The 27,587-nt window shown below is 48.9% G+C and overlaps 1 protein-coding gene across 1 annotated transcript in view; it reads left to right on the top strand.

The window, feature by feature from the left end:
• Positions 1-7,166, top strand: part of mbd2 (methyl-CpG binding domain protein 2) — a 126,973-nt gene extending 119,807 nt beyond the window's left edge. The window contains exon 7 of the mRNA XM_067983635.1: positions 6,041-7,166. Within this exon, the coding sequence (XP_067839736.1) occupies positions 6,041-6,044 (4 nt within the window). The 3' untranslated portion in view covers positions 6,045-7,166. The remainder of the gene's footprint in view (positions 1-6,040) is intronic.
• Positions 7,167-27,587: the final 20,421 nt, after the last annotated feature.

Below are 27,587 nucleotides of genomic sequence, written 5' to 3'. Positions count from 1 at the left end.
ACTGAAGCATCATTTCCTCACTTTTGAATTCCAATCCCCTTGAGATAAAGGCCAACATTCCATTGGCCTTTTTGATTACTTTTTGTACCTGCACACTATCTTTTAGTGATTTGTGTGCATGGACACCTAAATCCCCTTGATCCTCCACAGCTCCTAGTCTCTCACCATTAAGAAAATATTCTGATGTACCTTTCTCAGATGTAAAGTGATGACCTCACACTTGCCCACATTGAGCTCCATCTCCCATAGTTTTGCCCACTCACTTAGTCTGTCTGTGTCCCCTTGTAACTTCCTGTTCCGAACTTACTTTGCCTCCTAACTTAGCATCATCTGCAAACTCTGTGGGAAAAATTGGATAAGGGCCGTTTTTGGGCGTAGGCAGCGTGATGCGCTATTACCCCGCGCCCAATAACCCCTGCGCAGGCAAGATTTGGCTGGCCCAAGGACTCACCAGCAATCAGCGTTCCATTCCTGGACTTGCACGTGGATCAATGCATTTCTCACTTTCCGCCACTAGGGGGAGCTCACTCTCTTAAAGGGAGGATGTTTCTTAGAAATCTCTTAAAGGTAGCTGGTACCTGTTATTTGCTGAAAATAACAGTCTACTGTCTGCACGGAGTCTGAACTGAGATCAGTCATCGCACACGTAAAACACAGATGTAGGTCTTATCCCTATGTTTACACACTGATGAGTTATGTTAAAACATTGAATAAGGGTTGCGCACTACTAAATCCCACATCCTCCAATCTGCAATCCAGATCTCACCAATCTGCTGATCTGAGTTGGTACCAGGCCTGCGAGAGTGCATGCACCAATGTTCTCTGCTGATGCTGAGAGACCTTGGTGCAAGAGATGGACAGAAGGAGAGACATCCTATATCCGCAGTGGTTGTGGGGGGTGGGGGTCGGTGGCAAGAGACCCTTTAGACATATATCCAAAAGACAGTGGGAGGCAGCGGGGGACAAAGTCAATGCCAGGCGCACAGCACCATGAACATGGATGCAGTGCAGGAAGAAGTTCAATGCTTTGACACGAGTGGTCAAGGTGAGTGAGGTCAACTCTCAAGTGGCATCTCCCACCAACTGCATCACGCACTACACCCCCCCCATCACCCACATACCAACAACCTCTTTCCATCAGTACTGAACTCGTCCTCTCACCCTTACTCATTACCATTGTTGCAAGCCACCCACCCACAGTTCACAGGCCACACACACTGGCAGCTATTCAACCATGACAGGTACATCACCCAGACACACGTCCTGCTTTCTTGCAGGAGAAGGTGGCGCGTATCAGGAGGCAGCAAGTGGCAGTGGCATTTAGCGCCTCGAGCCTATTCCGCCATTCAATGAGATCTTGGTGGACCTGTGACCTAACTTCATATACCCGCCTTAGCCCCATATCCCTTAATACCCTTGATTCACAGAAATCTATCAATCTCAGATTTAACATTGACATAGAAAATAGGAGCAAGAGTAGGCCCTTCGGGCCCGCTCCGCCATTCAAAATGATCATGGCTGATCGTCTAATCAGTACCCTGTTCCCGCTTTTTCCCCATATCCCTTGATCCCTTTAGCATTAAGAAATATATCTATCTGCTTCTTGAATACATCTAATGACTTGGCCTCCACTGCCTTCTGTGGTAGAGAATTCCACAGGTTCACCACCCTCTGAGTCAAGAAATTCCTCTTCATCTCGGTTCTAAATGGCATACCCCGTATCCTGAGACTGTGACCCCTGGTTCTGGACTCCCCAGCCATCGGGAACATCCTCCCTGCATCTAGACTGTCTAGTCCTGTTAGAATTTTATGTGTCGATGAGATCACCTCTCATTCTTCTAAACTCTAGTGAATATAGGCCTAGTCGACCCAATCTCTCCTCATACGTCAGTCCTGCCTTCCCAGGAATCAGACTGGTAAACCTTTGTTGCACTCCCTCCATGGCAAGGACATCCTTCCTCAGATAAGGAGACCAAAACTGCACACAATACTCCAGATGTGGTCTCACCAAGGCCCTGTATAACTGCAATAAGACATCCCTGCTCCTGTACTCACATCCTCTTGCAGTGAAGGCCAACATACCATTCGCCTTCCTAACTGCTTGCTGCACGTGACAAGTGAACTAGCATCAACTGCCATCTGCAGATGAGTGTTACAAACATCTCCCACCTTTACATGTAGAAGCATTTCCTAACTTCACTCCTGCATGTCCTGGCTCTAAATGTTAGGCTGTGTTCCCTAGTCCTAATATTTAACTCTAGGGGACCTCCAAAAACAGTTGTAAATGTCTCGGCAGCCAGAAGCAATAATCCAGCTACTAACCTGTAAATCCTGCATGGTCCCTTTAAATAGCCCTGGTGGGGGGTCCTCTAGGCACTATGAGACATGTTCAGATTGTCGGGGTTAAGACTGCTTTGAGTTGAGCGTTAAGTCCCAAAATGGTGTCTATCACTTTAAATTAGCGTTGCACACTGATTGAAGCCATTTTCTCCCTACTTTCCAGATTCCAGTGTTCGTTATCTGCACCTGCGCTAACTCCTATACCAAGATGGCGTCTGGCGCACGTCACGCTGGAAATGTACGTGCGCCTCCAAGACACCATCTTGGATGTCAGAGAGGCCGTGTAGCGCCAAAACAACGGGCGCTACACAGCCCAATTTAGCTCCCTCTATTCCTTCATTCAAGTCATTAGTAAATATGGTGAAAAGCTGAGGCTCCAGTACAGATCCCTGGGAAATACCATTTGTCACATCCCGCCAATCAGAACGAACCCTTTATCCCTGTTCTCTGTCTCCTACCTCCCAGTAAATTACTGACACATGTTACAAGGTGATCACTAATTCAATGCGCTTTCATTTTTGCTAATAATCTCTTATGCAGAACTTTATCAATGTGTTCTGGAAGTCCGTATAAGACTTCCATATTCACCATGCTAGTGACCACCTCAAAAAAATTCAACTAGATTAGTCAGACAGGTCCTTTACAAATCGATATTGACTTTGATCAGCTGATGCTTCTCCAATGGGGCTCAGTCACACTGTCTCTGATCATAAATTCCAGGAACTTCCCCACAATTGATGTTAAACTGACAAGTCTGTAGATACCTGGCTTCTCTCTCCCTCCCTTCTTAAATAATGGAGTGACATTTGTAGTTTTTGAATCCATAGGCACAATTCTTGCATCTAGAAAGCTTTGGAAAATTATGACTCATTGAGTTACATTGGGCTGAATTTTAGGAGGCGGTTGGGGGGGCCTCCGAAAATCTCGGAAATCCCGTTCGGGTTTGGAAGCTGGCTCCAACCCGCCAACTTCCGGGTTTCCCAGGGACCCATCTGAGTGCACGCGGGCGACCAGAAAACGGAAGTCCCGCCGGCAATTAAAGCTGGCCGGATGACATTTAAAGAGCCAAATATACCTCATTGAGGTACTTAAGCACTTTACCTGTGACAGATGAAGTAATTGTAACTATTTTTAACTTACCTGGGCGGCTTGCCCACCGCTTCTGATCAGGGAAAAAGAAACTAAATAAATGACATAAAACACCATAGAAGGAAGTTAAAACACAAAATGAAGCTATCTTTGCACCCTGCTCTGTGTCCGATGTCTCCCTCTCCGATATCCCCCTCTTCACCCCACCCCCCATGTCCCCCCGATCTTCCCCTCTTCCCCTCTTTCCCCCCCATCCCCCCGATCTTCCATTCCAACGCCAGATGACATCTCTCTTTTTCTCTCTTCCCCACCTCCCCCCCACCCCCCCAACCCCACTTCGCATTGCAGCTCCTAACTGCTGCCAGCCTGTCAATCAGGCTGGCTGCCGGGCGCGAAATCCGGAGAGGACGTTAATCATCAGCAATCACCATGTGATTGTGTTGGAAACAGTAAGTTTTGTTCATGAAGGTTTGCCACGCGCATCTTCACTGCCCCTCTGCCAACCCGCCACCATTGCAAAATCGATCCCATTGAGTCTACAGCACAGAAACAGGCCATTCGGCCCAACTGGTCTATTTGGCGTTTATGTACCATATGAGCTGCTTCCCTCCCTACTTCATCTAACCCTATCAGCATACCCTTCTATTTTCTCCCTCGTGTGCTTATCTAGCTTCCCCTTAAATGCATCTATGCTATTTGCCTCAACTACTCCTTGTGGTAGCACGTTCCACATTCTTACCACTCTTTGGGGAAAGAAGTTTCTCCCAAATTCCCTATTGGATTGATTAGTTACTATTTTATATTGATGACCCCTAGTTTTGGACTCCCCCACAAGTGAAAACATTTTCTCTACATCTGCTCTTTCATGATCTTAAAGACCTCCATCAGTTCACCCCTCAGCCTTTTCTTTTCCAGAGAAAAGAGTCCCAGCCTGTTAAGTCTTTCCTGGTAAGTATATCCTCTCAGTTCTGGTATCATCCATGTGAATATTTTTTGCACCTTCTCCAATTCCCTTTTATCCTTTTTATAGTATGGAGATCAGAACTGTGCACAGTATTCCAAGTGTGGTCTAACCAAGGTTCTATACAAGTTTAACATAACTTCTCTGCTTTTCAATTCTATCCCTCTAAAAATGAACCCCAGTGCTTGGTTTGCCTTTTTTTGACCTTAAGGACCAATGCATCTGCAATTTCCTCACCTTTTTGTTTTAATACCCTGGGGTGGTACTGACTTAACCTCTTAATGTTCCTTTGTAAAAGCAATCGCATTAGGTCAGATACAAGTCAGTCTCAGAATCGCAGTTTCCATAAGATTCATAATACTTTTTTGGTTAGCTTCAGAATCGGAAAATAACAAGAAATGGTTCAAAGTCACCCTCAATTTGAGAAACAAATCTGAATTACAAGTTGCCTGAACTGATTGATAGTCTGTCTTTTTGCAGGCAACTGCTATTTGGTGCTGTAATTGCTTAATTTTATCTGTCTGTTCACTTGTCTGATTTAAGAATACTGTTTGGCACATTGCGCATCGTGCTCAGTAACATTTTTTTCTGTTTAATGTCTGAATCTTAAATGCAAAAATAGCATTGAAATATACAGCAGCCAGAAACATACCAGTTAGCAGGAGAATTTTAGGGGGGTCATAAGAGAAGAGGAGTGTATGATATCAGTTCTTTGCTCTTATTAATTTGTAATACTAAGAGTGATTATTCTATGTGTTTGAAAAGGCAGCTTTCAGATATCATTTTTCCTCCCTCCCCTCGCTTCAGAATGTCAACCACAGTAGGGAGTTTGCACCTTGTGATTTTTTTTGTGAAAACTTGCAAGGAGCCAGAAAAAAAAACCTGCAATGATATACTAATAATGGATTTTGCCTGTGATGTATGGGGGAGTGGAGTATAGCAGGCTGATCTTTCAGATGGGATGTTGTTGTTGGGATTGTTTATAATAGAAATAGTTATCCATTACTTGGAATTTTTTTATTGCTTTGCATTTGATGAGCACTAGCTGGGGGAAATAGCAGTAAATTAATTTAATCATTTGTTGAAGATACTTTTTAACTTCATAATCCTCTAGGCTGGTTCTACAATTAGGTCCTAGTTAAGATACTGTTAGACCAGTTGATGGGTGCATCAAAACAAGATACAGCATGAGCAACTGGCTATATCCAAATAGTGAATTATTTATCAAAAGCAAAATACCGCAGATGCTGGAAATCTGAAATAAAAACAGAAAATGCTGGAGAAAATGTAGACCTTGTGACCTGAAACGCTAACTTTCTTTCTTTCTCCACAGATGCAGCTTGACTTGCTGAGCTTCTCCAGCATTTTCTGTTTTTATTTTTGTGAATTATTTATGTCCAATTGTATTTGCTCAGCCATTCAGTGTAACTTGAGTTAACGGGGTGAATCAAGATGCTTAGTGACATTCCAAAAATGTGGCTTATTTCTTGTGTACAAGTGAGGGGTGAAAAAAAGTAGGAAAAAGATCCTTGCTCATTAGGGAGAGAATATTTTTGACTTTGTTAAAAATTCTACTTCACTGTTATAATTATGTTTTTGTAACTAATTGTTCTCTGAAGGGATTGCTAATTTTTTTTCTACCTTTTGCAGATAATTGTATTCTATTTTACACTTGATAATCCCAAATCTATAAAATTGAAGGCTACGTCCAAGCACACAGGATCGAAAAGAAATCAGTGCAACTCTGGCGAAGACTTCAACAATAGCGCTAAAAAAGGATCAGTGTACAACTTGGATCTTTTATCAGATTTTTTAAATGGGGGAAAGGGGCAGAAGCAAAGTAAGACTGGTGTAACCACTTAATTACTGATTTCACTGAAATGTGTTGTGGACGAATCCAGCCTGAGCAGTATTTTCTTTTCATTTCTACCGTCATGTTGGAGAGGGCAGAATATTCTCACTTTCATGCAGTGCATTCCAGGAAGGATTGTGACCAGTCCGTGCTTCTACAGAGCTGTAAAGCTTTCCAGAAGATGTTGGGGTTCATAAACAAAGCAGATATGTTATATAGGAAATCTTAATTTTTTTTTGAATGCTGCTCAACTTTAGGAAAGTTTAAGCTGCAGCTTTCGCTTGTGAAGAAAAAACAGTGCAGCTTCGATGCATAATCACTGCCTTCTCTTTCTGAATTGCATTCTCTTTCTCCCCCCTCCCCCAGGGAAAATAGCTGCTAGTTGATCAGAGTATGGACAGCAGATATTCGGATCTCCTCACAAACGGCACGGTGAGCAGCACAACTCACTATAAAATGAGTGCATTGCATGGACACGCACACTGTTCTGTGCACTTCATAAAGGAAAGCAAGGGGACTCCCAATGGTGGAAAAGTTATAATGTTATAAGGCTGAATTTCTTTAGTTCAACAACACATTAGGGCTCAAATCACCTGGCACCAGATTTTGTTTAAGTATTGAAATATGTGTTAAATATATTTTTTAAAAAAGAGGTGTTTTCCTTCAGTCATTAATATCTTTGTAAAAATAATCACATATTCTGTGACACTGTGCAATGTAACGTGCTCTTCTAGATATAAAAAATATTTTTTTGTGCTGTACATAAGTGATTTGTCTGTTTATCATGTGGCCTAGGATTCAATAATCTACGGCTTTATTACTGAGAGTAAAGCAAAAGGATATATATTTAAACAGATTTTTATAATTATTTACTGTAAGCACCTGTACAATCTATTGCCACAAAATAAAAATGTTTAGTTTACATTTGGGAATTTACTTTTATAGTTTGCTGTTAATGGAAAACTGCTTAATTTCCTATTCAACACTGAGAATGATGGACTTGCATAAAGGTAAGTATTTCTTTATCATAATTCTTGATGGCACTCCTGAACAGTTTGTAGGCAAAGATTTCTCTGAGCAGCAGTCTTGCTTGACTGTAGCCTTCAACCATGCTTTCTGCATCACAAACTCTTGTATCTCTATTTTATAAATATCCCATGGTAAGTGCTCCTCTGAACTTCCCCTCTTGAAACATCTGAGCTGCAAATATGTTCTTCGTCTTCTCTTCATATTGATAGTGTTTCAAATCAAAGCTCATTGTGCTGTGTCCTATCTCATTCTTTATCAGGACCTCAAAACTGTGGAACTGCTTATTTTTTCCATCTTTGTATCCTCCTACAATCTTTCAGGCTTTTAAAACCTAAGCTTGGCATCACCAAACTAGATTTATCTCTTTTTCTATCCTACTGTTTTTTTTAACCTTTGTGTGTCCTCTATCTTGACACTTTCTCAATTTAAAAATTAAGTTCACAAAACATTGTAGTTCAATGATTTGTTTGAATGGGGTGGGGGGGGGCAGCAGGGTGCAAGTCAAGTTGTTTCACATGCATTAAATTGTGTTAATTGTAAAATGAATCACTGAAAATTGAATACTTTGTTCCTCTGGTGGCAATATTAAAATTGATTTTTTTTATTTTGGTTAACTGTCTGACACATGGCAGAAGCTTATTACCATACCTAAGAGTCTTCAAATCAAGCTACTGAGAAATCCAGGTAACATTTCTGTTTGATAAGATGTGCACTCTCCCCTCCCTGCAGGGACACACCCCACTGACCTAGTCCAGAGAGATTATATGCAGGCTGGCAACAGTCAGGGCCTAGAGACCACTAAATATGCATTAACCAGCTCAAGGTGTGTAGTTTACTGGCACTGGGAAGATTACGTCAGAGGTACCAGCGCACAGTGGCTGCAGTGTGTACCATCCACAGGATGCACTGCAGCAACTCGCCAAGGCTTCTTCGACAGCACCTCCCAAAGCTGCGACCTCTACCACCTAGAAGGACAAGAGCAGCAGATACATGGGAACAACACCAACTGCACATTCCCCTCCAAGTCACACACCATCCCGACTTGGAAATATATCGTCGTTCCTTCATCGTCACTCGGTCAAAATCCTGGAACTCCCTAACTAACAGTACTGTGGGAGAACCTTCACCACACGGACTGCAGCGGTTCAAGGCGGCGGCTCACCACCACCTTCTCAAGGGCAATTGGGATGGGCAATAAATGCCGGCCTCGCCAGCAACGCCCACATCCCATGAACTATTTTTTTTAAAATTACCTCTCCAGGTCCCATCAACAAGCCAGGCTGACTGGATAATTAATAGTGCTCTGAACTACATGTTCTGGTAATAGGTAACCAAGTTTATTCAAATACTCCAATCATAATGACCCATCATCGGGCATGTCATTTTAGAGCCATATCAACCCCCAAAGCATTGCTATTTACTTTTTGCCAATGCCATTGCCCCCAGGAGACTCTGTCATTTGTTAGTCATTCGGCAACTGATAAGTGTGGGCAGCAAATATTCTTAAAAGCAGCATTACTTGACATAATGGGCTCCGTTTTAGCACCCGCTAACGGGTGCGTTCCTGACGGGGTGGGCTCCGAAAATCGGGGAATCCTGGAGCAGGTCGGGAGCCCGGCTCCAACCCCCCACTTCCGGGTTCCCCACAGACGCGCCGACGTGCGCGCGCAGCCCCCTCATGTGGGACTCCCGCAGGCAATTAAAGCCAGCGGGGTGCCACTTGAGACTATTTACATTGCTATTTCAGGTCATTAACAGACCTGATTAAGGGAATATGTCAGGAGGGGTGGGATTTTAGAAACAACTGGGACTATTTCCCATACTGGGGGAAACACTCCCAGTTGAAATGGACGTGTTGCAGCCATCAGTCTGTGGCAGCCGCAAAGGTCCATTTGACAGGTGGGGTGGGGGGACGCGGAAGAGACCCTCACTCATTGCAGGAGGCCACTCTGTCACTTGGGACAAAGTTTGGCCTCCACCATCCTCCTCCTGACAATCAAATTCACCAACTTGCACACTTACCCTGGGGTCCAGCGACATGTACCTACCTTGCGGACCCCCTCAGATGTACATCTTCCGGATGGGGGCCGCCGTAGCTGCAGTCATGACCTCCTCGGAGAGCAAACAGCATCACCAGCCTCGCCGGCCATGCCGTCCACTTCTGACACGTGGAGATCCACAACATAGTGCTGTGACACATCCACCTGCACAGCAGGAGGGAGGGCAACCGCAGAGAGAGATGTGTCGCAGAGGGCACTACCCTCGCCACAGGGTCCACAGACCGAGGCTCAGCTTCCTGGACCTCTCTGAGCAGCAGTGCACACGGAGGCTCAGAGTCACTCGACATGTAGTCGTGGACATCTGCAGCCCCCATGCCGAGCTGCTCCCGGCTGGCCCGAGCACCATCTTCTTACCTGTCGCTGTCAAAGTCACCACTGCCCTCAACAACTTCTCCTCCGCATCCTTCCAGTGTGCCACCGGGGACATTGCCGACGTCTCTCAGTCGTCTGCACAAAAGAGCCCTGCAAATACACCGACACCCACTTTGCAGTGACACAATGGGTGGCATCAGGTGTGGGTCTTCATAGTGATCCTCAGGAAAGGGCATTATTGCACAAACCAGACAAGATTCGCAAAGACGTGGCAGTAGTGGTGCCAATATAATATGATGTGAGTTGGTCAGAAATCAATAGAAGTAAAAACCATGACAAACCCTCAAACACCCTTGTGCATCCCCTTCATGCTCACGACACATTTGCCTTACGCTTCCTACTGCACATATGTGATGCATGCCCTGTGGCTGCAGCACAGGTAGTGGCAGGTTGAGTGAGGCTGACCGTGAAAGAGATGCATGAGAGGGTGAGTATGAGATAGAGCCATGAGATTGTATGAGGATTGGGTTGAGTGGTAGTGGTGGGATGAGTACTGGCGAGGTGAGTAAGTGCAGGTAAGATGAGGATGAGCTTTGAGTGGGTGTGAGGGGTGATGTGACAGAGTAGTGTTGGCAGTGCAGAAAGAGATGTGGGGTGGGGGCGGTGATGTGGCAGACGGAGTGTAGGGGAATGAGTAAGTGTACTCACTTTGGCTGACCTACTGAGGTCATTGCAGCGCCTCCTGCACTGTATGCAAGTGGGCGATATGTTGGTGGTGCAGGTGACCTCCTCTGCCACCTCGAGCCAGGCCTTCCTGGTGGCAGAGGCAGGCCGCTTCCTCCCGCCTGCCGGGGGGAAGATCTCTGTCCTCCCCCTCCTCCTCACCCCATCTAATGATACCTGGAATGAGGCATCATTAAACTGGGAGCAGCCTTCCCCCTGGGCTGCTCCATGCTGTATTTTTTCCTATTGCAGCATCTGTCAGTGGAGGACTGCCCCTTTAAATAGAGCTCCTCCAGCTGACAGACCTTACTGGGCATGTGCAGTCCGTCCGACGCGCAGCTCAGCAGTGGGGAACCCGGAAGACCAGGTAAGTGGATCCAATTAGGCTCCGATCGCGCGCGGGGCAGACTGATTTCACCGGGCGCAATAGCCCCCCCGCCACGAACCCGCAGCCCTGGTAATATCGAGCTCAATATGAATGTACATCATCCTCCTGTCCCCAGCTTGGACACTGACCATCAAATATTGTGCATCTCAAGCAGCAATTGTTTGCTTCTCTGCAATCAAGTCATGGTAGGCTGGAGTTATACTAGACACAAGGTAAGATGGTTGTAGCGGTTGGAGGCCAACCATCGCAGTCCCAGGATATTGCTGCTGGAGTTCCTCAGTCTTAGGCTCAGCTATTTTCAGCTGCTTCATCAACGACCTTCCCTTCATCATAAGGTCAGAAGCTTGAGCTGTTTGTTGATGATTGCACTGTGTTCAGCTCCATTCGCAATTCCTCGGATAATGAAGCAGTGCATGCCCGCATGCCGCAAGACCTGGACAACATCCAAGTATGGACTGATAACTGGCAAGTGACATTCATGCCACACAAGTGCCAGGCAATGACCACCTCCAACAAGCGTGAGCCTAATTACCTCCCCTTGACAGTCAATGGAATTATCATTGCCATCTCCACGATCAATATCGACAAACAAAGACAAATCGGAATATTTTCATAATGGTGAGCAATCCATGGAGGAGCAAAGGGATTTAGGTGTTCATGTACACATCACTAAAAACTAGTGCATTGATACAAAAAGTAATCAAAAAGGCCAATGGAATGTTGGCCTTTATTGCAAGAAGGTTGGAATACAAAAGTGATGCTTCAGGTATACAGAGACTTGATCAGACTTCATCTGGATTCTTGTGTTTGGTTCTGAGCACCAAGCCTCAGGAAAGATATATTGGCTTTGGAGGGGGTACAGTGCAGATTCATCAAGAAGGTGCTCGTGAGAACTCATCTTGAACCACCGCGGTCCTTGTAATGATGATAGTGTTAGGTAAGGAATTCGAGGATTTTGACTCAGTGACAATGAAGGAATGGTGATGTGTGTCCTAGTCAGAATGGTGTGTTACTTGGAGGGGAAAATGGAGATGATAGTGTTCCCATGATCTTGCTGCTCCAGTCCTTTTGTTGGTAAAGGTCATGAGACTGGGAGGTGCTGTCAACGTAAGTTTGGTGAGTTCATGCATCACATCCTGCAGATTTTAACATTCTGCAGCTAAAATGCACCACTGATGGAGGAGATGGATGTTTAGTCCAGTGGCAGGGACACTATCAAGTGAAATGAATAGCATTGGTGATCTTGAGCTTTGTTGCTGCTGCACCAATCCAAGCAAGTGGTGAGTATTCCATCACACACCTGACTTGAGTCTTGCAGATGGTGGAGAGGCATTGAGGGGTCAGGATATCAGCCACCCATCGCAGAGTACCCAGACTCTGCACTTGTAGCCGTGGTTAATATGGTTGGTAAAATAAAACTTTTGGCCAATAGTGACTATGAGGATGTTAATTGGGGACTCACAATGGTAATGCCTGTGAAGGTTAGAGGCAGGTGGATGGGTCCTTTTATGCCTGACACTTGTGTGATGTGAATATTATCTGCCACATGTAAGGCCAAGTCTGGATATTGCCCTGATCCTGCTTGAGGCTCGCATGAGCTTCTTCTTTAATCTGAACATTGTAGAATCATCAATGAACAGCCACCCACTCCTGACCTTATGACAGAGGGAAGATCTTAATGAAGCAGCTGAAGATAGTTGGGTTGAGGATGCTGTCCTGAGGAACTCCTACAGCAATGTCCTGGGGCTGCAATGATTGATCTCTGACAGCCAAGGACATATTCCTTTGTGTCAGGTATGACTTCTGCCACCGAAGCACTTTCCTTTGACTCTCATTGACCTCAGTATTGCTAAGGATTCTTGGCACCATATTTGATTGAATGCTGCCTTGATGTCCTGGGCAGTTATTCTTGTCTGGCATCCAACTCTTGTGTTCCTGTCTGAATAAATGTAAGGAATCTTACAACACCAGGTTATAGTCCAACAGTTTTATTTGGAAATCACAAGCTTTTGGAGCTTACCTCCTTCGCATAGCATATATTAGGCTGGGAGATGATCACAGCAATAAAAGGTGTCGTTGGTGTTCAGACAGGTTAGCCACGGAAAACATTACATCCCAGTATACTGAATACACAATGGGTCAGATTACAAAGACAGAGAGAGAAAGAGACCTGAATGGCAGAGAGAGAGAGAGAATGTCCAGTTGTATTAAAAATAGATAACTTTTTTTTCCGCTGGTGGGGTTACGTGTAGCGTGACATGAACCCAAGATCCCGGTTGAGGCCGTCCTCATGGGTGCGGAACTTGTCTATCAATTTCAGCTCGACGATTTTGCGTTGTCGTGTGTCTCGAAGGCCGCCTTGGAGAACGCTTACCCGAATATCGGTGGCTGAATGTCCATGACTGCTGAAGTGTTCCCCGACTGGGAGGGAACCCTCCTGTCTGGCGATTGTTGCGCGGTGTCCATTCATCCGTTGTCACAGTGTCTGCATGGTCTCGCCAATGTACCATGCTCCGGGGCATCCTTTCCTGCAACGTATGAGGTAGACAACGTTGGCCGAGTCACAGGAGTATGAACCATGTACCTGGTGGGTGGTGTCCTCTCGTGTGATGGTGGTATCTGTGTCGATGATCTGGCATGTCCTGCAGAGGTTGCCGTGGCAGAGTTGTGTGGTGTCGTGGACGCTGTTCTCCTGAAAGCTGGGTAATTTGCTGCAAACGATGGTCTGTTTGAGGTTGGGTGGCTGTTTGAAGGCGAGTAGTGGAGGCGTGGGGATGGCCTTAGCGAGGTGTTCGTCGTCATCGATGACATGTTGAAGGCTGCGGAGAACATGGCGTAGTTTCTCCCCTCCGGGGAAGTACTGGACGACGAAGGGTACTCTGTTGGTTGCGTCCCATGTTTGTCTTCTGAGGGGGTCAATGCGATTTTTCGCTGTGGCCCATCGGAACTGTCGATCGACGAGTCGAGCGTCATATCCTGTTCTTACGAGGGCGTCTTTCAGCGTCTGTAGGTGTCCATCGCGTTCCTCCTTTTCTGAGCAGATCCTGTGTATTCGCAGGGCCTGTCCATAGGGGATGGCCTCTTTGACGTGGTTAGGGTAGAAGCTGGAGAAGTGGAGCATCGTGAGGTTGTCCGTGGGCTTGCGGTCGTGTGAGGTGCTGAGGTGCCCGTCTTTGATGGAAATTCGTGTGTCCAAGAAAGAAACCGATTCTGAGGAGTAGTCCATGGTGAGTTTGATGGTGGGATGGAACTTGTTGATGTTATCATGTAGTCTCTTCAGTGATTCTTTGCCGTGGGTTCATAGGAAGAAAATGCGTTGATGTATCTGGTGTATAGCGTTGGTTGGAGGTCCTGTGTACTGAAGAAGTCGTGCTTGAACTTGTGCATGAAAATGTTGGTGTATTAGGGTGCGAATTTGGTCCCCATGGCTGTTCCGTGTGTTTGGGTAAAGAACTGGTTATCGAAGGTGAAGACATTGTGATCCAGGATGAAGCGGATGAGTTGTAGGATGGCGTCTGGAGATTGGCTATTGTTGGTGTTGAGTACTGATGCTGTTGCAGCGATGCCGTCATCGTGGGGGATACTGGTGTAGAGTGCCGAGACGTCCATCATGGTGAGAAGTGTTCCTGGTTCAACTGGTCCGTGGGTGCTGAGTTTTTGTAGGAAGTCTGTAGTGTCGCGACAGAAGCTGGGGGTTCCTTGTACGATGGGTTTCAGGATGCCCTCAACGTATCCAGAGAGGTTCTCACACAGGGTTCCGTTGCCTGATACGATAGGACATCCGGGTGTGTTGGCTTTGTGTATCTTTGGGAGGCAAATGGCATCGCTGCAACAGCCTCAGTACTCAACACCAACAACAGCCAATCTCCAGACGCCATCCTACAACTCATCTGCTTCATCCTGGATCACAATGTCTTCACCTTCGATAACCAGTTCTTTACCCAAACACACGGAACAGCCATGGGGACCAAATTCGGACCCCAATACGCCAACATTTTCATGCACAAGTTCGAGCAGGACTTCTTCACTGCACAGGACCTCCAACCAACGCTATACACCAGATACATTGACGACATTTTCTTCCTATGGACCCACGGCGAAGAATCACTGAAGAGACTACACGATAACATCAACAAGTTCCATCCCACCATCAAACTCACCATGGACTACTCCTCAGAATCGGTTTCTTTCTTGGACACACGAATCTCCATTAAAGACGTGCACCTCAGCACCTCACTCGACCGCAAGCCCACGGACAACCTCTCGATGCTCCACTTTTCCAGCTTCCACCTTAACCACATCAAAGAGGCCATCCCCTATGGACAGGCCCTGCGAATACACAGGATCTGCTCAGAAAAGGAGGAACGCGATGGACACCTACAGACGCTGAAAGACGCCCTCGTAAGAATGGGATATGACGCTCGACTCATCAATCAACAGTTCCAACGGGCCACAGCGAAAAATCGCATAGACCTCCTCAGAAGACAAACATGAGACGCAACCAACAGAGTACACTTCGTCGTCCAGAACTTCCCCGGAGCAGAGAAACTACGCCATGTTCTCCGCAGCCTTCAACATGTCATCGATGACGACGAACACCTCACTAAGGCCATCCCCACGCCTCCACTACTCGCCTTCAAACAGCCACCCAACCTCAAACAGACCATCGTTCGCAGCAAATTACCCAGCTTTCAGGAGAACAGCATCCACGACACCACACAACCCTGCCACGGCAACCTCTGCAGACATGCCAGATCATCGACACAGATACCACCATCACACGAGAGGACACCACCCACCAGGTACATGGTTCATACTCCTGTGACTCGGCCAACGTTGTCTACCTCATACGTTGCAGGAAAGGATGCCCCGGAGCATGGTACATTGGCGAGACCATGCAGACACTGCGACAACGGATGAATGGACACCGCGCAACAATCGCCAGACAGGAGGGTTCCCTCCCAGTCGGGGAACACTTCAGCAGTCAAGGACATTCAGCCACCGATCTTCGGGTAAGCGTTCTCCAAGGCGGCCTTCGAGACACACGACAATGCAAAATCGTCGAGCTGAAATTGATAGCCAAGTTCCGCACCCATGAAGACGGCCTCAACCGGGATCTTGGATTCATGTCACGCTACACGTAACCCCACCAGCGGAAAAAAAAGTTATCTGTTTTTAATACAACTGGACATTCTCTCTCTCTGCCTTTCAGGTCTCTTTCTCTCTCTGTCTTTGTAATCTGACCCATTGTGTATTCAGTATACTGGGATGTAATGTTTTCCGTGGCTAACCTGTCTGAACACCAACGACACCTTTGATTGCTGTGATCGTCTCCCAGCCTAATATATGCTATGCAAAGGAGGTAAGCTCCAAAAGCTTGTGATTTTCAAATAAAACTGTTGGACTATAACCTGGTGTTGTAAGATTCCTTACATTTGTCCACCCCAGTCCATCACCGGCATCTCCACATCCTGTCTGAATAAATATGATGTGGAGATGCCGGTGATGGACTGGGGTTGACAAATGTAAGGAATCTTACAACACCAGGTTATAGTCCAACTGTTTTATTTGAAAATCACAAGCTTTCGGAGGCTTTCTCCTTCATCAGGTGAGTGTGGGATTCGGATTCCATGGAAGGTTACCGCATTCATAGGTATTGTTCACCAGGTATTGTTCTCTGACTATAAATGCGGTAACCTTCCATGGAATCCGAATCCCACACTCACCTGACGAAGGAGAAAGCCTCCGAAAGCTTGTGATTTTCAAATAATACAGTTGGACTATAACCTGGTGTTGTAAGATTCCTTACATTTGTCTGAATAAAGGCTGTGATGAGGTCTAGAGCAAATTGTTCTTGAAAAATTTGAATTGAGCATTAACAAGAATGTTAAACACCGTTTCTACAAGGTTTCCACTGAAGTTACTGTGGGAGATTGGGAGAACCTCAATGGAAATTTTATCCCATTATCTTTATTCATCATACTTTTACTTCATTTTTCAAATAAATTGAATTTTGAAGCACCAAAAAGGCTCTAATTACCTTGCCTTTATTTTGTTGACAGAAAATGCGAACATTCTAATTTTTGACGTTGAGACAGAGACACAGGACAGCAAGATAGAAAAAGAGGCAGACAGAGTGTCTTTCCTCATTCTAATTTAATTTCTTTTTAAAAAAAACACAAGTAAATTGAATTGTGAAACCAAATAAACCTCTTTGAGGGAAACAGGTAGGAGGTGAAGGGAAGGGAACGGAAAGACGGAAATGGCATGAGTGGAACTTCTGGCATCTCAACACTTGCCCTTAGGGGGAAGAGAGTGAGAAGTAGTGAATGGAGGGCTAATGGTCAGGTAAGTGACAGTGGAGTGAGGGGGACAGGAGGATATGGGTTGAGTCGGTATTTCAAAATGGATAGAGGTAGGACATAGGAATAAGAGCAGGCTACTCAGCCCCTCAAGCCTGTTCCACCATTCAATTAGATCATGGCTGATCTGTACCTCAACTCTATTTACCTGCCTTTGATCCGTATCCCTTGATACCCTTACCTAATAAAAAATCTATCAATCTCAGTCTTGAAAATTTCAATTGACCCAGCATCCACAGCCTTTGGGGGAGAGAATTCAAGGTAGTAGAGAGAGTAATGGGAATGAGTAGAGGTACCAATGGGAGTGAGGGTAGTAGGAAGAGGAGGCGGTAGTGGGAAGGTAAAGGGGTAGGGGATATGATGCAAGTGATGGGGAGGGATAAAACGGCAGCCACTGAGAGCCACATTTTCCCAGCAACTCCCATTGGAAAATGCAGCTTGCAGCCATCGGCAGCTCCTGTACCCACCACCAAATGCCACGCCACCCATCGCTTTACAAAAGAAAAAGTGAGAGAAGCAAAAAGAGAAAGGGAGAAATCAAAGCAGAAAGGGAGAGACCGGAGAAACAGTAACTTGAAGTCAACAGAGACAGGCAAAAGAGGCCACAGTCTTCAACTTAAGATCAGCAGTGCCATGAGAGATCCACTAGAAAAGATAAATTGGGTTAGAATAGGTAGAATGAAAAGTAAACAACGTTAAAAACAGTGAAATAAAGAATGAAAGAAAAGAATGGTGACAAGATTTAATTAGTTTTTTTTATGTTTTTGTAAAAATGTACTTTGTGCTTATTTTAATATTACAGCAATAAAACTACTGATATTTCAGTGATTGTATTACTCTAATAGGATTTGCTTCAGTATCACAGGTTTGAGCTGACAAGTTACAAAACTAGCCAATGCAAGGAGACAGACATTCCCTGGATCTGCCAGCAATCTCAGGGTTAATTCCATTCTATCATTTGATCCACAGCTATTTATTTCTTCAGAGAGAATATAAGCCTTTTGTCACCAACAATGATACCACTCTATTTGACAGCTTCCCCATGTACTTTAGTTAATACTATAAATGTCAACATAAAAGAGTTTTTAAAATTAGATTCCATACAGACAGATTTCTCCTAGTGATTAAATGGAGAATGAAATTTCTGTGTTAATGACTATCCCACAGTCTGATGAAAGGAGGGGGAAAGAAAGAAAGTACTTTAAACACACAGAGCTCTTAGATCTTCCTGAAATTTCAGGCAACAGCAGGCGATGTGACATTGTGATCCAGCAACAAAACAAAACTAATGATCTCTCCATAGTAATCAAAGAGTACTCTCAATAAGAAAAACAACCCACTTTCGAACGTATTAGATCGTGGAGATGAAATGACACAAATTCATTTGTGCTAAAGTGTAGATACCGGATTGTAACAATTCCATGTGTTAGGTTTAAGTTGTTTGGAAGCTGGAATTACCCTTTAAGTTCATTGTCAAAGATAAATCATAGAAGCTTGGCTCGTTGGGAGCATTCTCACCTCTGGGCCGGAAGACTGTGGGTTCATACCCAACTCCAAGACTTGTACATATAATCGAGGCTGACAATCTAGTCCAAATCATCTAAGGGAATGCTGCGTTGTTGGAGATGCTTTTCAGATGACACATTAAATTGAGGCCCCATCTGTGTGTTAAAGATCCCCATGCATTATTTCAACAAGAGCGAGAAGGCCTCTTGGTGTGCTGGCCAACGTTCCTTCTTTAAGCAAAAACAGATTAACAGGTCAATCATCTCATTCCTATTTATGGAAGCTCGCTGACAGCAAAATGGTGCCCTGCTCATCTATATAACAGTCACTGAAGTTCATGGTAATTCATTGTACTAGAAGCTCTGAGAAATGTGATAAGGTGCTGCATAATAAGTGTTTCTTTAAGCAGGTCATTTATTGTATTTATGATGTCTGAAATGCTTTTAACAGCCACAAATCATACAGACTATTGCAAACCCCTCAGAAATTGACCTGGTGCAGGGGGGAATCACTGCTGTTCCTGCTGCTCTGTTCCCTAAACCAAGCTGATAGGATTCCACAACCTAGAAATGCCAAGACTTCACCAAGCACAGGAATTTTCAAACTCCTCACCACCTTTCCACAAACCACAGAGCACCCAAACTCCTACCCTGCTGCTTGGTCCCAGTAAATAATGTGCCCTGATACAATTTCCCTCAACTGTTCTGTGGAAAGGAGAAAAAAATATAGAACATTAATCTAAACAAGATGAACTTTGAGGCTGCTGTGATTGCTGTTTTTTATTGTGAAGTAATTGAAATTGTAGAGATTGGTGAGATGGGTGATCAGACTCTCAGTATTGACACCAGAGCATCAACAGATAACTGACAATGGAGATGATGCTGGTGACTTTTTTTAATTGAGAAACCTAGATGGAGGACAATATTAAGGAAAACATGAAGGGTAAAAAGGAGTAGGAAAGAAGATGAAGTAGATCAAGAAGTGGCAATTAGGTGAAACCCAGCTTGAGTTTTAAAAGCCTGTACCTGTCTCTCTCCAGATTCTCACCCCTCTACTCTTGTCCCCTCTAAGCTCATCTCATTCATAAGACATCCCTCCGTTCTCCTGACCTTATTTCCACTAATCTGTTGACTAATTTACCTTTCTGGTGTCAATGCTAGTTGAAATGATAAATGGCTCCCTCCCTTCAGGCACTGTCCCTCTCACATTCAAACCATTGTCAATAACACCTCAAAAGTACCCACCCTCTCACAGGATTGAAAAGGCTCTATGAAATGTCACAATCAACATTCTCTGTGACCATGATGTGGTGAAATATCACTTCTTGTTCTCTTTGACCTCCCTGCAGCCTTCAACATCCATGCCATCCTCCTCCAACACCTCTTCTCCATTGTTCAACTCAATGGGACTGCCTTTGTTGGTTCCACTCTTACCTATCCAATCAATGCTAGAGCATTTCCAGCAATGGCTTCTCTTCTCTCCTCCACATTGTTACCTCTGAAGTCTCCCAAGGATTAATCCTTGGCCCCCTCTTCTTCCTCATCTACATGTTGCCCTTTGGTGGCATCATCTGCAGACATGGAGTTAGCTTCCATATCTACGCCAATGACACCCAGCTCCACCTCTTCACCACCTCTCTTAACCTCTCCACCACCTCCAGTCAGACTGCTTGTTTGACATCCAGGCTTGGATGAGCCTTAACTTTCTCCAGCTAAACAACAACAACAACTTGCATTTATATAGCGCCTTTAACGTAGTAAAATGTCCCAGGGTACTTCACAGGAATGTTATCAAACAAAATTTGACACTGAGCTACATAAAGAGATATTAGGACAGGTGACCAAGAGCTTGGTCAAAGAGGTAGGTTTTAAGGAGGGTCTTAAAGGAGGAGAGAGGGGCAGAGAGGCAGAGAGGTTTAGGGAGGGAATTCCTGAGCTTAGGTCCAGGGCAGCTGAAAGCATAGACACCAATGGATGAGCAAGAGGCAAGATTGGAGAAGCGCACAGATCTCGGAGGGTTGTGGGGCTGGAGAAGGTTACAGAAATAGGGTGGGATGAGGCCATGGAGGGATTTGAAAACTAGGATGAGAATTTTAAAATTGAGCCGTTGCTGGACTAGGAGCCAATGTAGGTCAGCGAGCACAGGGGCGATGGGTGAACGAGACTTGGTGTGTGTTAGGATACGGGCAGCAAAGTTTTGGATGAGCTCAAGTTTGCGGAGGGTGCAAGGTGGGATGCCGACCAGGAGTGCATTGAAATAGTTGAGTCTAGAGGTGACAAAGGCATGGATGAGGGTTTCAGCAACAGATGAGCTGAGGCAGGGGCGGAGACGGACGATGTCACGGAGGTGGAAGTAAGCAGTCTTGGTGATGAAGAGGAAGACTGGGAAGGAACATTGGAAAGACTGAAGCCATTGTCTTTGGTTCCTCCCACAAACTCTGTACCCCTCACTAGTCATTGCCTCAGACTAAGCCTGACTATTCAAAACTGCAGTGAGAATGTTGCTTGTGATGACAATGCTGAGGAAATTCCTGCCAAGTAAATCATTCTGTTGAACAAAAGGCTGATGTAGGAATCCACTGGTCAAGAACCTGAAAATGGTTCCAGCCACCCGATGCTGGTTTTGCACCTGTTTCAAATGGAAGCCTAAAATCGTACCCATTGCCTCAGCTTTCTCTATGATTAGCAGAATACTTGCAGTTAACTTGCAACAACAGTATGGCACTACCAATGGTTGGCAAGGGCACCAATGCTCTCATCTGTTATGCCTTGGCATTGCATTATATCAGCTGGTATGCTGATCACTTATTTCTCAAATAGTTTTCTGTTGAGTTGGTCAGTATGGTCAGCACTTCCATCATCTTTCCCACTGAGTAGCATGATATGGTTGTTTATTATAAGCACACTGGTGCATTTCCAAAGCACTGGGGAGATGTCACTATTGGCTGTTATATGCCATCTAGGTGTCAGTAAGTAACCATGTTTATGTTACAGTATGAAACCTATTCGAGCATGTTAATCTAGCTAGAGGAATTGAGGCAGCCATAAAAAAGGCACTAGATGGGCGATATTAACTCCCCACGCCAGACTGGATCAGTGCGGGCGGTGGTTAAAATTGCTGCAGAGTACCTACCACTCCGTTCCCGCTGCGGTTCTGCCTATCACCATTTTAACCACGCTGTCTCCTGTTGACTGCCCATTTTCTGATACAATCGGTTGGCAGCTTGTCAATCGATATTAAATGAGGCCTGGGAATTAAAAGTGCCCGGGCCTCACTCTGGCAATGTCAGGGGGGGTTTGCCACTAATCCCACCTCCTGTCTGCCCGCCCAGTTTCCGCTCTGGGTTAAAATCAGGCCATAGGATGTAAAAGATGGTTTAGAAAAGAAAAATTGACACACACAGTTTTATTATTAGATCCTGTAGTCCCTTCACTTATTTGCTATTAAACTGCAATTACAGTTTCAATTTTAAAAACTGCTTAATCCCTCAGTTCAACAGTTTTTAAATGGAGCTTAAATATTAGAATGACAGTCTGCCACACCAACAGCTAGCAGAATCTTTATGTGAAGAGGATACTATTAAAATTCTAAACACTAACACCACGAGTGAGCGTACCAGGGGTTATACAGTGATGCGATATTCAGTCATCATACTAGTATTGGTTCTACAGTGATCTAAATTGACTGTTTTAAACATCTGCTGTTCAAAGCTTACAGTGACTAGATAGGAAATTAAGGTCTGTCAAAATGGCCAAGCTGAGAAGTAATTAATGAAACTATATTGAAGAGCCATATCGTACAGGATATCATGATCTCTGTAGGCACTGAACAAAGGCCCCTTAAGGCATGATTTTCCTGGGGCCCAAGGAAATGATGGAGTGTGTGGGCAGTGCACTGCAATAACACTGTGTCTGATGTCACTTCACTACACCCCAGTTATCCCAGTTTCCTTTTGGGCTTATTTGCATGTCATTGGCTATATGTGAGCAAACACTAAGGCCTCCTATTGAGTGAAGGCCCAGGAAACTGAAGTGCTGCTTAAAGGGCTTGAACTCAGGGGAGATCGCGGACCTCGAGGGAGATCGCGGACCTCGGGGGGAGATCGCGGACCTCGAGGGAGATCGCGGACCTCGGGGGGAGATCGCGGACCTCGAGGGAGATCGCGGACCTCGGGGGGAGATCGCGGACCTCGAGGGAGATCGCGGACCTCGGGGGGAGATCGCGGACCTCGAGGGAGATCGCGGACCTCGGGGGGAGATCGCGGACCTCGAGGGAGATCGCGGACCTCGGGGGGAGATCGCGGACCTCGAGGGAGATCGCGGACCTCGGGGGGAGATCGCGGACCTCGAGGGAGATCGCGGACCTCGGGGGGAGATCGCGGACCTCGAGGGAGATCGCGGACCTCGGGGGGAGATCGCGGACCTCGAGGGAGATCGCGGACCTCGGGGGGAGATCGCGGACCTCGAGGGAGATCGCGGACCTCGAGGGAGATCGCGGACATCGAGAGAGATCGCGGACCTCGGGGGGAGATCGCGGACCTCGAGGGAGATCGCGGACCTCGGGGGGAGATCGCGGACCTCGAGGGAGATCGCGGACCTCGGGGGGAGATCGCGGACCTCGAGGGAGATCGCGGACCTCGGGGGGAGATCGCGGACCTCGAGGGAGATCGCGGACCTCGGGGGGAGATCGCGGACCTCGAGGGAGATCGCGGACCTCGGGGGGAGATCGCGGACCTCGAGGGAGATCGCGGACCTCGAGGGAGATCGCGGACCTCGAGGGAGATCGCGGACCTCGGGGGGAGATCGCGGACCTCAGGGGGGTAGACCTCAGGTGGGGGGGGGAGATCATGAGTCTCGGAGGGGGAGGAGATCGTAAGCCTCGGGGGGGGGGTGGGGGGTGGTGATCGTGAGCCTCGGTGCGGTGGGGGGGGGTGGGGGGAGTGGTGATCGTGAGCCTCGGTGGGGTGGGGGGGGTGGGGGGAGTGGTGATCGTGAGCCTCGGTGGGGTGGGGGGGGGATGATCGTGAGCCTCGGTGGGGTGGGGGGGGTAGTGATAGTGAGCCTCGTTGGGGGGGGGGATGATCGTGAGCCTCGGTGGGGTGGGGGGGTAGTGATAGTGAGCCTCGTGGGGTGGGGGGTGGTGATCGTGAGCCTCGGTGGGGTGGGGGTGGTGATAGTGAGTCTCGGTGGGGTCGGGGGGTAGTGATAGTGAGCCTCGTGGGGTGGGGGATGATCGTGAGCCTCTTGGGGTGGAGGGGGGTGATAGTGAGCCTCGTGGGGTGGAGGGGGGGTGATAGTGAGCCTCGTGAGGTGGGGGGTGGTGATCGTGAGCCTCGGTGGGGTGGGGGGGGGTAGTGATAGTGAGCCTCGTGGGGTGGGGGGGGGCTGTGATAGTGAGCCTCGTTGGGGGGTTAGTGATAGTGAGCCTCGGTGGGGTGGGGGATGATCGTGGGCCTCGGTGGAGTGGGGGGGTAGTGATAGTGAGCCTCGTGGGGGGGGGGGGGATGATCGTGAGCCTCGGTGGGGTGGGGGGGTAGTGATAGTGAGCCTCGTGGGGGGGGGGGGGATGATCGTGAGCCTCGGTGAGGTTGGGGGGGGTAGTGATAGTGAGCCTCGTGGGGTGGGGGGTAGTGATAGTGAGCCTCGTGGGGTGGGGGGTGGTGATAGTGAGCCTCGGTAGGGTCGGGGGGTAGTGATAGTGAGACTCGGTAGGGTCGGGGGGTAGTGATAGTGAGACTCGGTGGGGTCGGGGATGATCGTGAGCCTCGTGGGGTGGAGGGGGGGGTGATAGTGAGCCTCGTGGGGTGGGGGGTAGTGATAGTGAGCCTCGTGGGGTGGGGGGTGGTGATAGTGAGCCTCGGTGGGGTGGGGGGTGGTGATAGTGAGACTCGGTGGGGTCGGGTGGTAGTAATAGTGAGCCTCGTGGGGTGGGGGATGATCGTGAGCCTCTTGGGGTGGAGGGGTGGTGATAGTGAGCCTCGTGAGGTGGAGGGGGGGTGATAGTGAGCCTCGTGAGGTGGGGGGTGGTGATCGTGAGCCTCGGTGGGGTGGGGGGGGGTAGTGATAGTGAGCCTCGTGGGGTTGGGGGGTAGTGATAGTGAGCCCCGGTGGAGGGTTTGTGATAGTGAGCCTCGGTGGGGTGGTTGGTGATAGTGAGCCTTGGTGGGGTGGGGGGGGGTTGATAGTGAGCCTCGTTGGATTGGGGGTTGGTGATAGTGACCCTTGGTGGGGTGGGGGTTAGTGATAGTGAGTCTCGGTGGTGGGGGGGGCTGATCGTGAGCCTCGGTGGGCTGGGGGGGTAGTGATAGTGAGCCTAGTGGGGTGGGGGGGTAGTGATAGTGAGCCTCGTGGGGTGGGGGAATAGTGATGGTGAGCCTAGTGGGGGGGGGGGGTGATCATGAGCCTCGGTGGGGTGGGGTGTGGTGATAGTGAGACTCGGTGGGGTCGGGGATGACCGTGAGCCTCGTGGGGTGGAGGGGGGGGGAGATAGTGAGCCTCGTGGGGTGGAGGGGGGGTGATAGTGAGCCTCGTGAGGTGGGGGGTGGTGATCGTGAGCCTCGGTGGGGTGGGGGGGGGGTGATAGTGAGCCTCGGTTGGGGGGGGTAGTGATAGTGAGCCTCGGTGGGGTGGGGCTGATCGTGAGCCTCGGTGGAGTGGGGGGGTAGTGATAGTGAGCCTAGTGGGGGGGGGGGGATGATCGTGAGCCTCGGTGGGGTGGGGGGGGGTGATAGTGAGCCTCGGTTGTGGGGGGGTAGTGATAGTGAGCCTCGTGGGGTGGAGGGGGGGTGATCGTGAGCTTCGTGGGGTGGAGGGGGGATGATTGTGAGCCTCGGTGGGGTGGTGGGGTAGTGATAGTGAGCCTCGTTGGGGGGTGGGGGGGATGATCGTGAGCCTCGGTGAGGTTGGGGGGGGTAGTGATAGTGAGCCTCGTGGGGTGGGGGGTAGTGATAGTGAGCCTCGTGGGGTGGGGGGTGGTGATAGTGAGCCTCGGTGGGGTGGGGGGTGGTGATAGTGAGACTCGGTGGGGTGGGGGGTGGTGATAGTGAGACTCGGTGGGGTGGGGGGTGGTGATAGTGAGACTCGGTGGGGTGGGGGGTGGTGATAGTGAGACTCGGTGGGGTCGGGTGGTAGTAATAGTGAGCCTCGTGGGGTGGGGGATGATCGTGAGCCTCTTGGGGTGGAGGGGTGGTGATAGTGAGGCTCGGTTGGGTTGGGGGGGTTGTGATAGTGAGCCTCGTGAGGTGGAGGAGGGGTGATAGTGAGCCTCGTGAGGTGGGGGGTGGTGATCGTGAGCCTCGGTTGCGTTGGGGGGGTTGTGATAGTGAGCCTTGGTGGGGTGGGGGGGGGGGTGATAGTGAGCCTCGTTGGATTGGGGGTTGGTGATAGTGACCCTTGGTGGGGTGGGGGTTAGTGATAGTGAGTCTCGGTGGTGGGGGAGCTGATCGTGAGCCTCGGTGGGCTGGGGGGGTAGTGATGGTGAGCCTTGTGTGGGGGGGTAGTGATAGTGAGCCTAGTGGGGTGGGGGGGTAGTGATAGTGAGCCTCGTGGGGTGGGGGGATAGTGATGGTGAGCCTAGTGGGGGGGGGGGGTGATCATGAGCCTCGGTGGGGTGGGGTGTGGTGATAGTGAGACTCGGTGGGGACGGGGATGATCGTGAGCCTCGTGGGGTGGAGGGGGGGGGAGATAGTGAGCCTCGTGGGGTGGAGGGGGGGTAGTGATGGTGAGCCTCGTGAGGTGGGGGGTGGTGATCGTAAGCCTCGGTGGGGTGGGGGGGGGGTGATAGTGAGCCACGGTTGGGGGGGGTAGTGATAGTGAGCCTCGTGAGGTGGGGGGTGGTGATCGTGAGCCTCGGTGGGGTGGGGGTGGGTGATAGTGAGCCACGGTTGGGGGGGGTAGTGATAGTGAGCCTTGGTGGGGTGGGGGCTGATCGTGAGCCTCGGTGGGCTGGGGGGGTAGTGATGGTGAGCCTAGTGGGGGGGGGGGGGATGATCGTGAGCCTCGGTGGGGTGGGGGGGGTGATAGTGAGCCTCGGTTGTGGGGGGGTAGTGATAGTGAGCCTCGGTGGGGTGGGGGCTGATCGTGAGCCTCGGTGGAGTGGGGGGGTAGTGATAGTGAGCCTCGGTGGGGGGGGGGAGGGGGGTAGTTATAGTGAGCCTCGGTGGTGGGGTGGGGTGGTGATGATCGTGAGCCTCGGTGGGCTGGGGGGGTAGTGATAGTGAGCCTAGTGGGGGGGGGGGGGATGATCGTGAGCCTCGGTGGGGTGGGGGGGGTGATAGTGAGCCTCGGTTGTGGGGGGGTAGTGATAGTGAGCCTCGGTGGGGTGGGGGCTGATCGTGAGCCTCGGTGGAGTGGGGGGGTAGTGATAGTGAGCCTCGGTGGGGGGGGGGGAGGGGGGTAGTTATAGTGAGCCTCGGTGGTGGGGTGGGGTGGTGATGATCGTGAGCCTCGGTGGGGTGGGGGGGTTGTGATAGTGAGCCTCGGTGGGGTGGGGGAGTGGTGATAGTGAGCCTCGGTGGGGTGGTTGGTGATAGTGAGCCTTGGTGGGGTGGGGGGGGGTGATAGTGAGCCTCGTTGGGGTGGGGGTTGGTGATAGTGAGTCTCGGTGGTGGGGGGGGGGGTGAAAGTGAGCCTTGGTGGGGTGGGGGGGTGGTGATAGTGAGCCTCGGTGGTGGGGGGGGGGTAGTGATAGTGAGCCTCGGTGGGGTGGGGGATGATCGTGAGCCTCGGTGGTGTGGGAGGGTAGTGATAGTGAGCCTCGGTGGGGTGGGGGGGTTGTGATAGTGAGCCTCGGTGGGGTGGGGGGGTTGTGATAGTGAGCCTCAGTGGGGTGGTTGGTGATAGTGAGCCTTGGTGCGGTGGTGGGGTAGTGATAGTGAGCCTCGGTGGGGTGGGGGGGTGATCGAGAGCCTCGGTGGGGTGGGGGGGTAGCTTTCCACTCCAGCTCCTCTCGGCTCCACATTCGGCTA

Source organism: Heptranchias perlo, chromosome 1 (assembly GCF_035084215.1).
Source record: "Heptranchias perlo isolate sHepPer1 chromosome 1, sHepPer1.hap1, whole genome shotgun sequence".
NCBI classification, from domain to species: domain Eukaryota; kingdom Metazoa; phylum Chordata; class Chondrichthyes; order Hexanchiformes; family Hexanchidae; genus Heptranchias; species Heptranchias perlo.
This window is presented reverse-complemented; position numbering and strand designations above follow the sequence as displayed.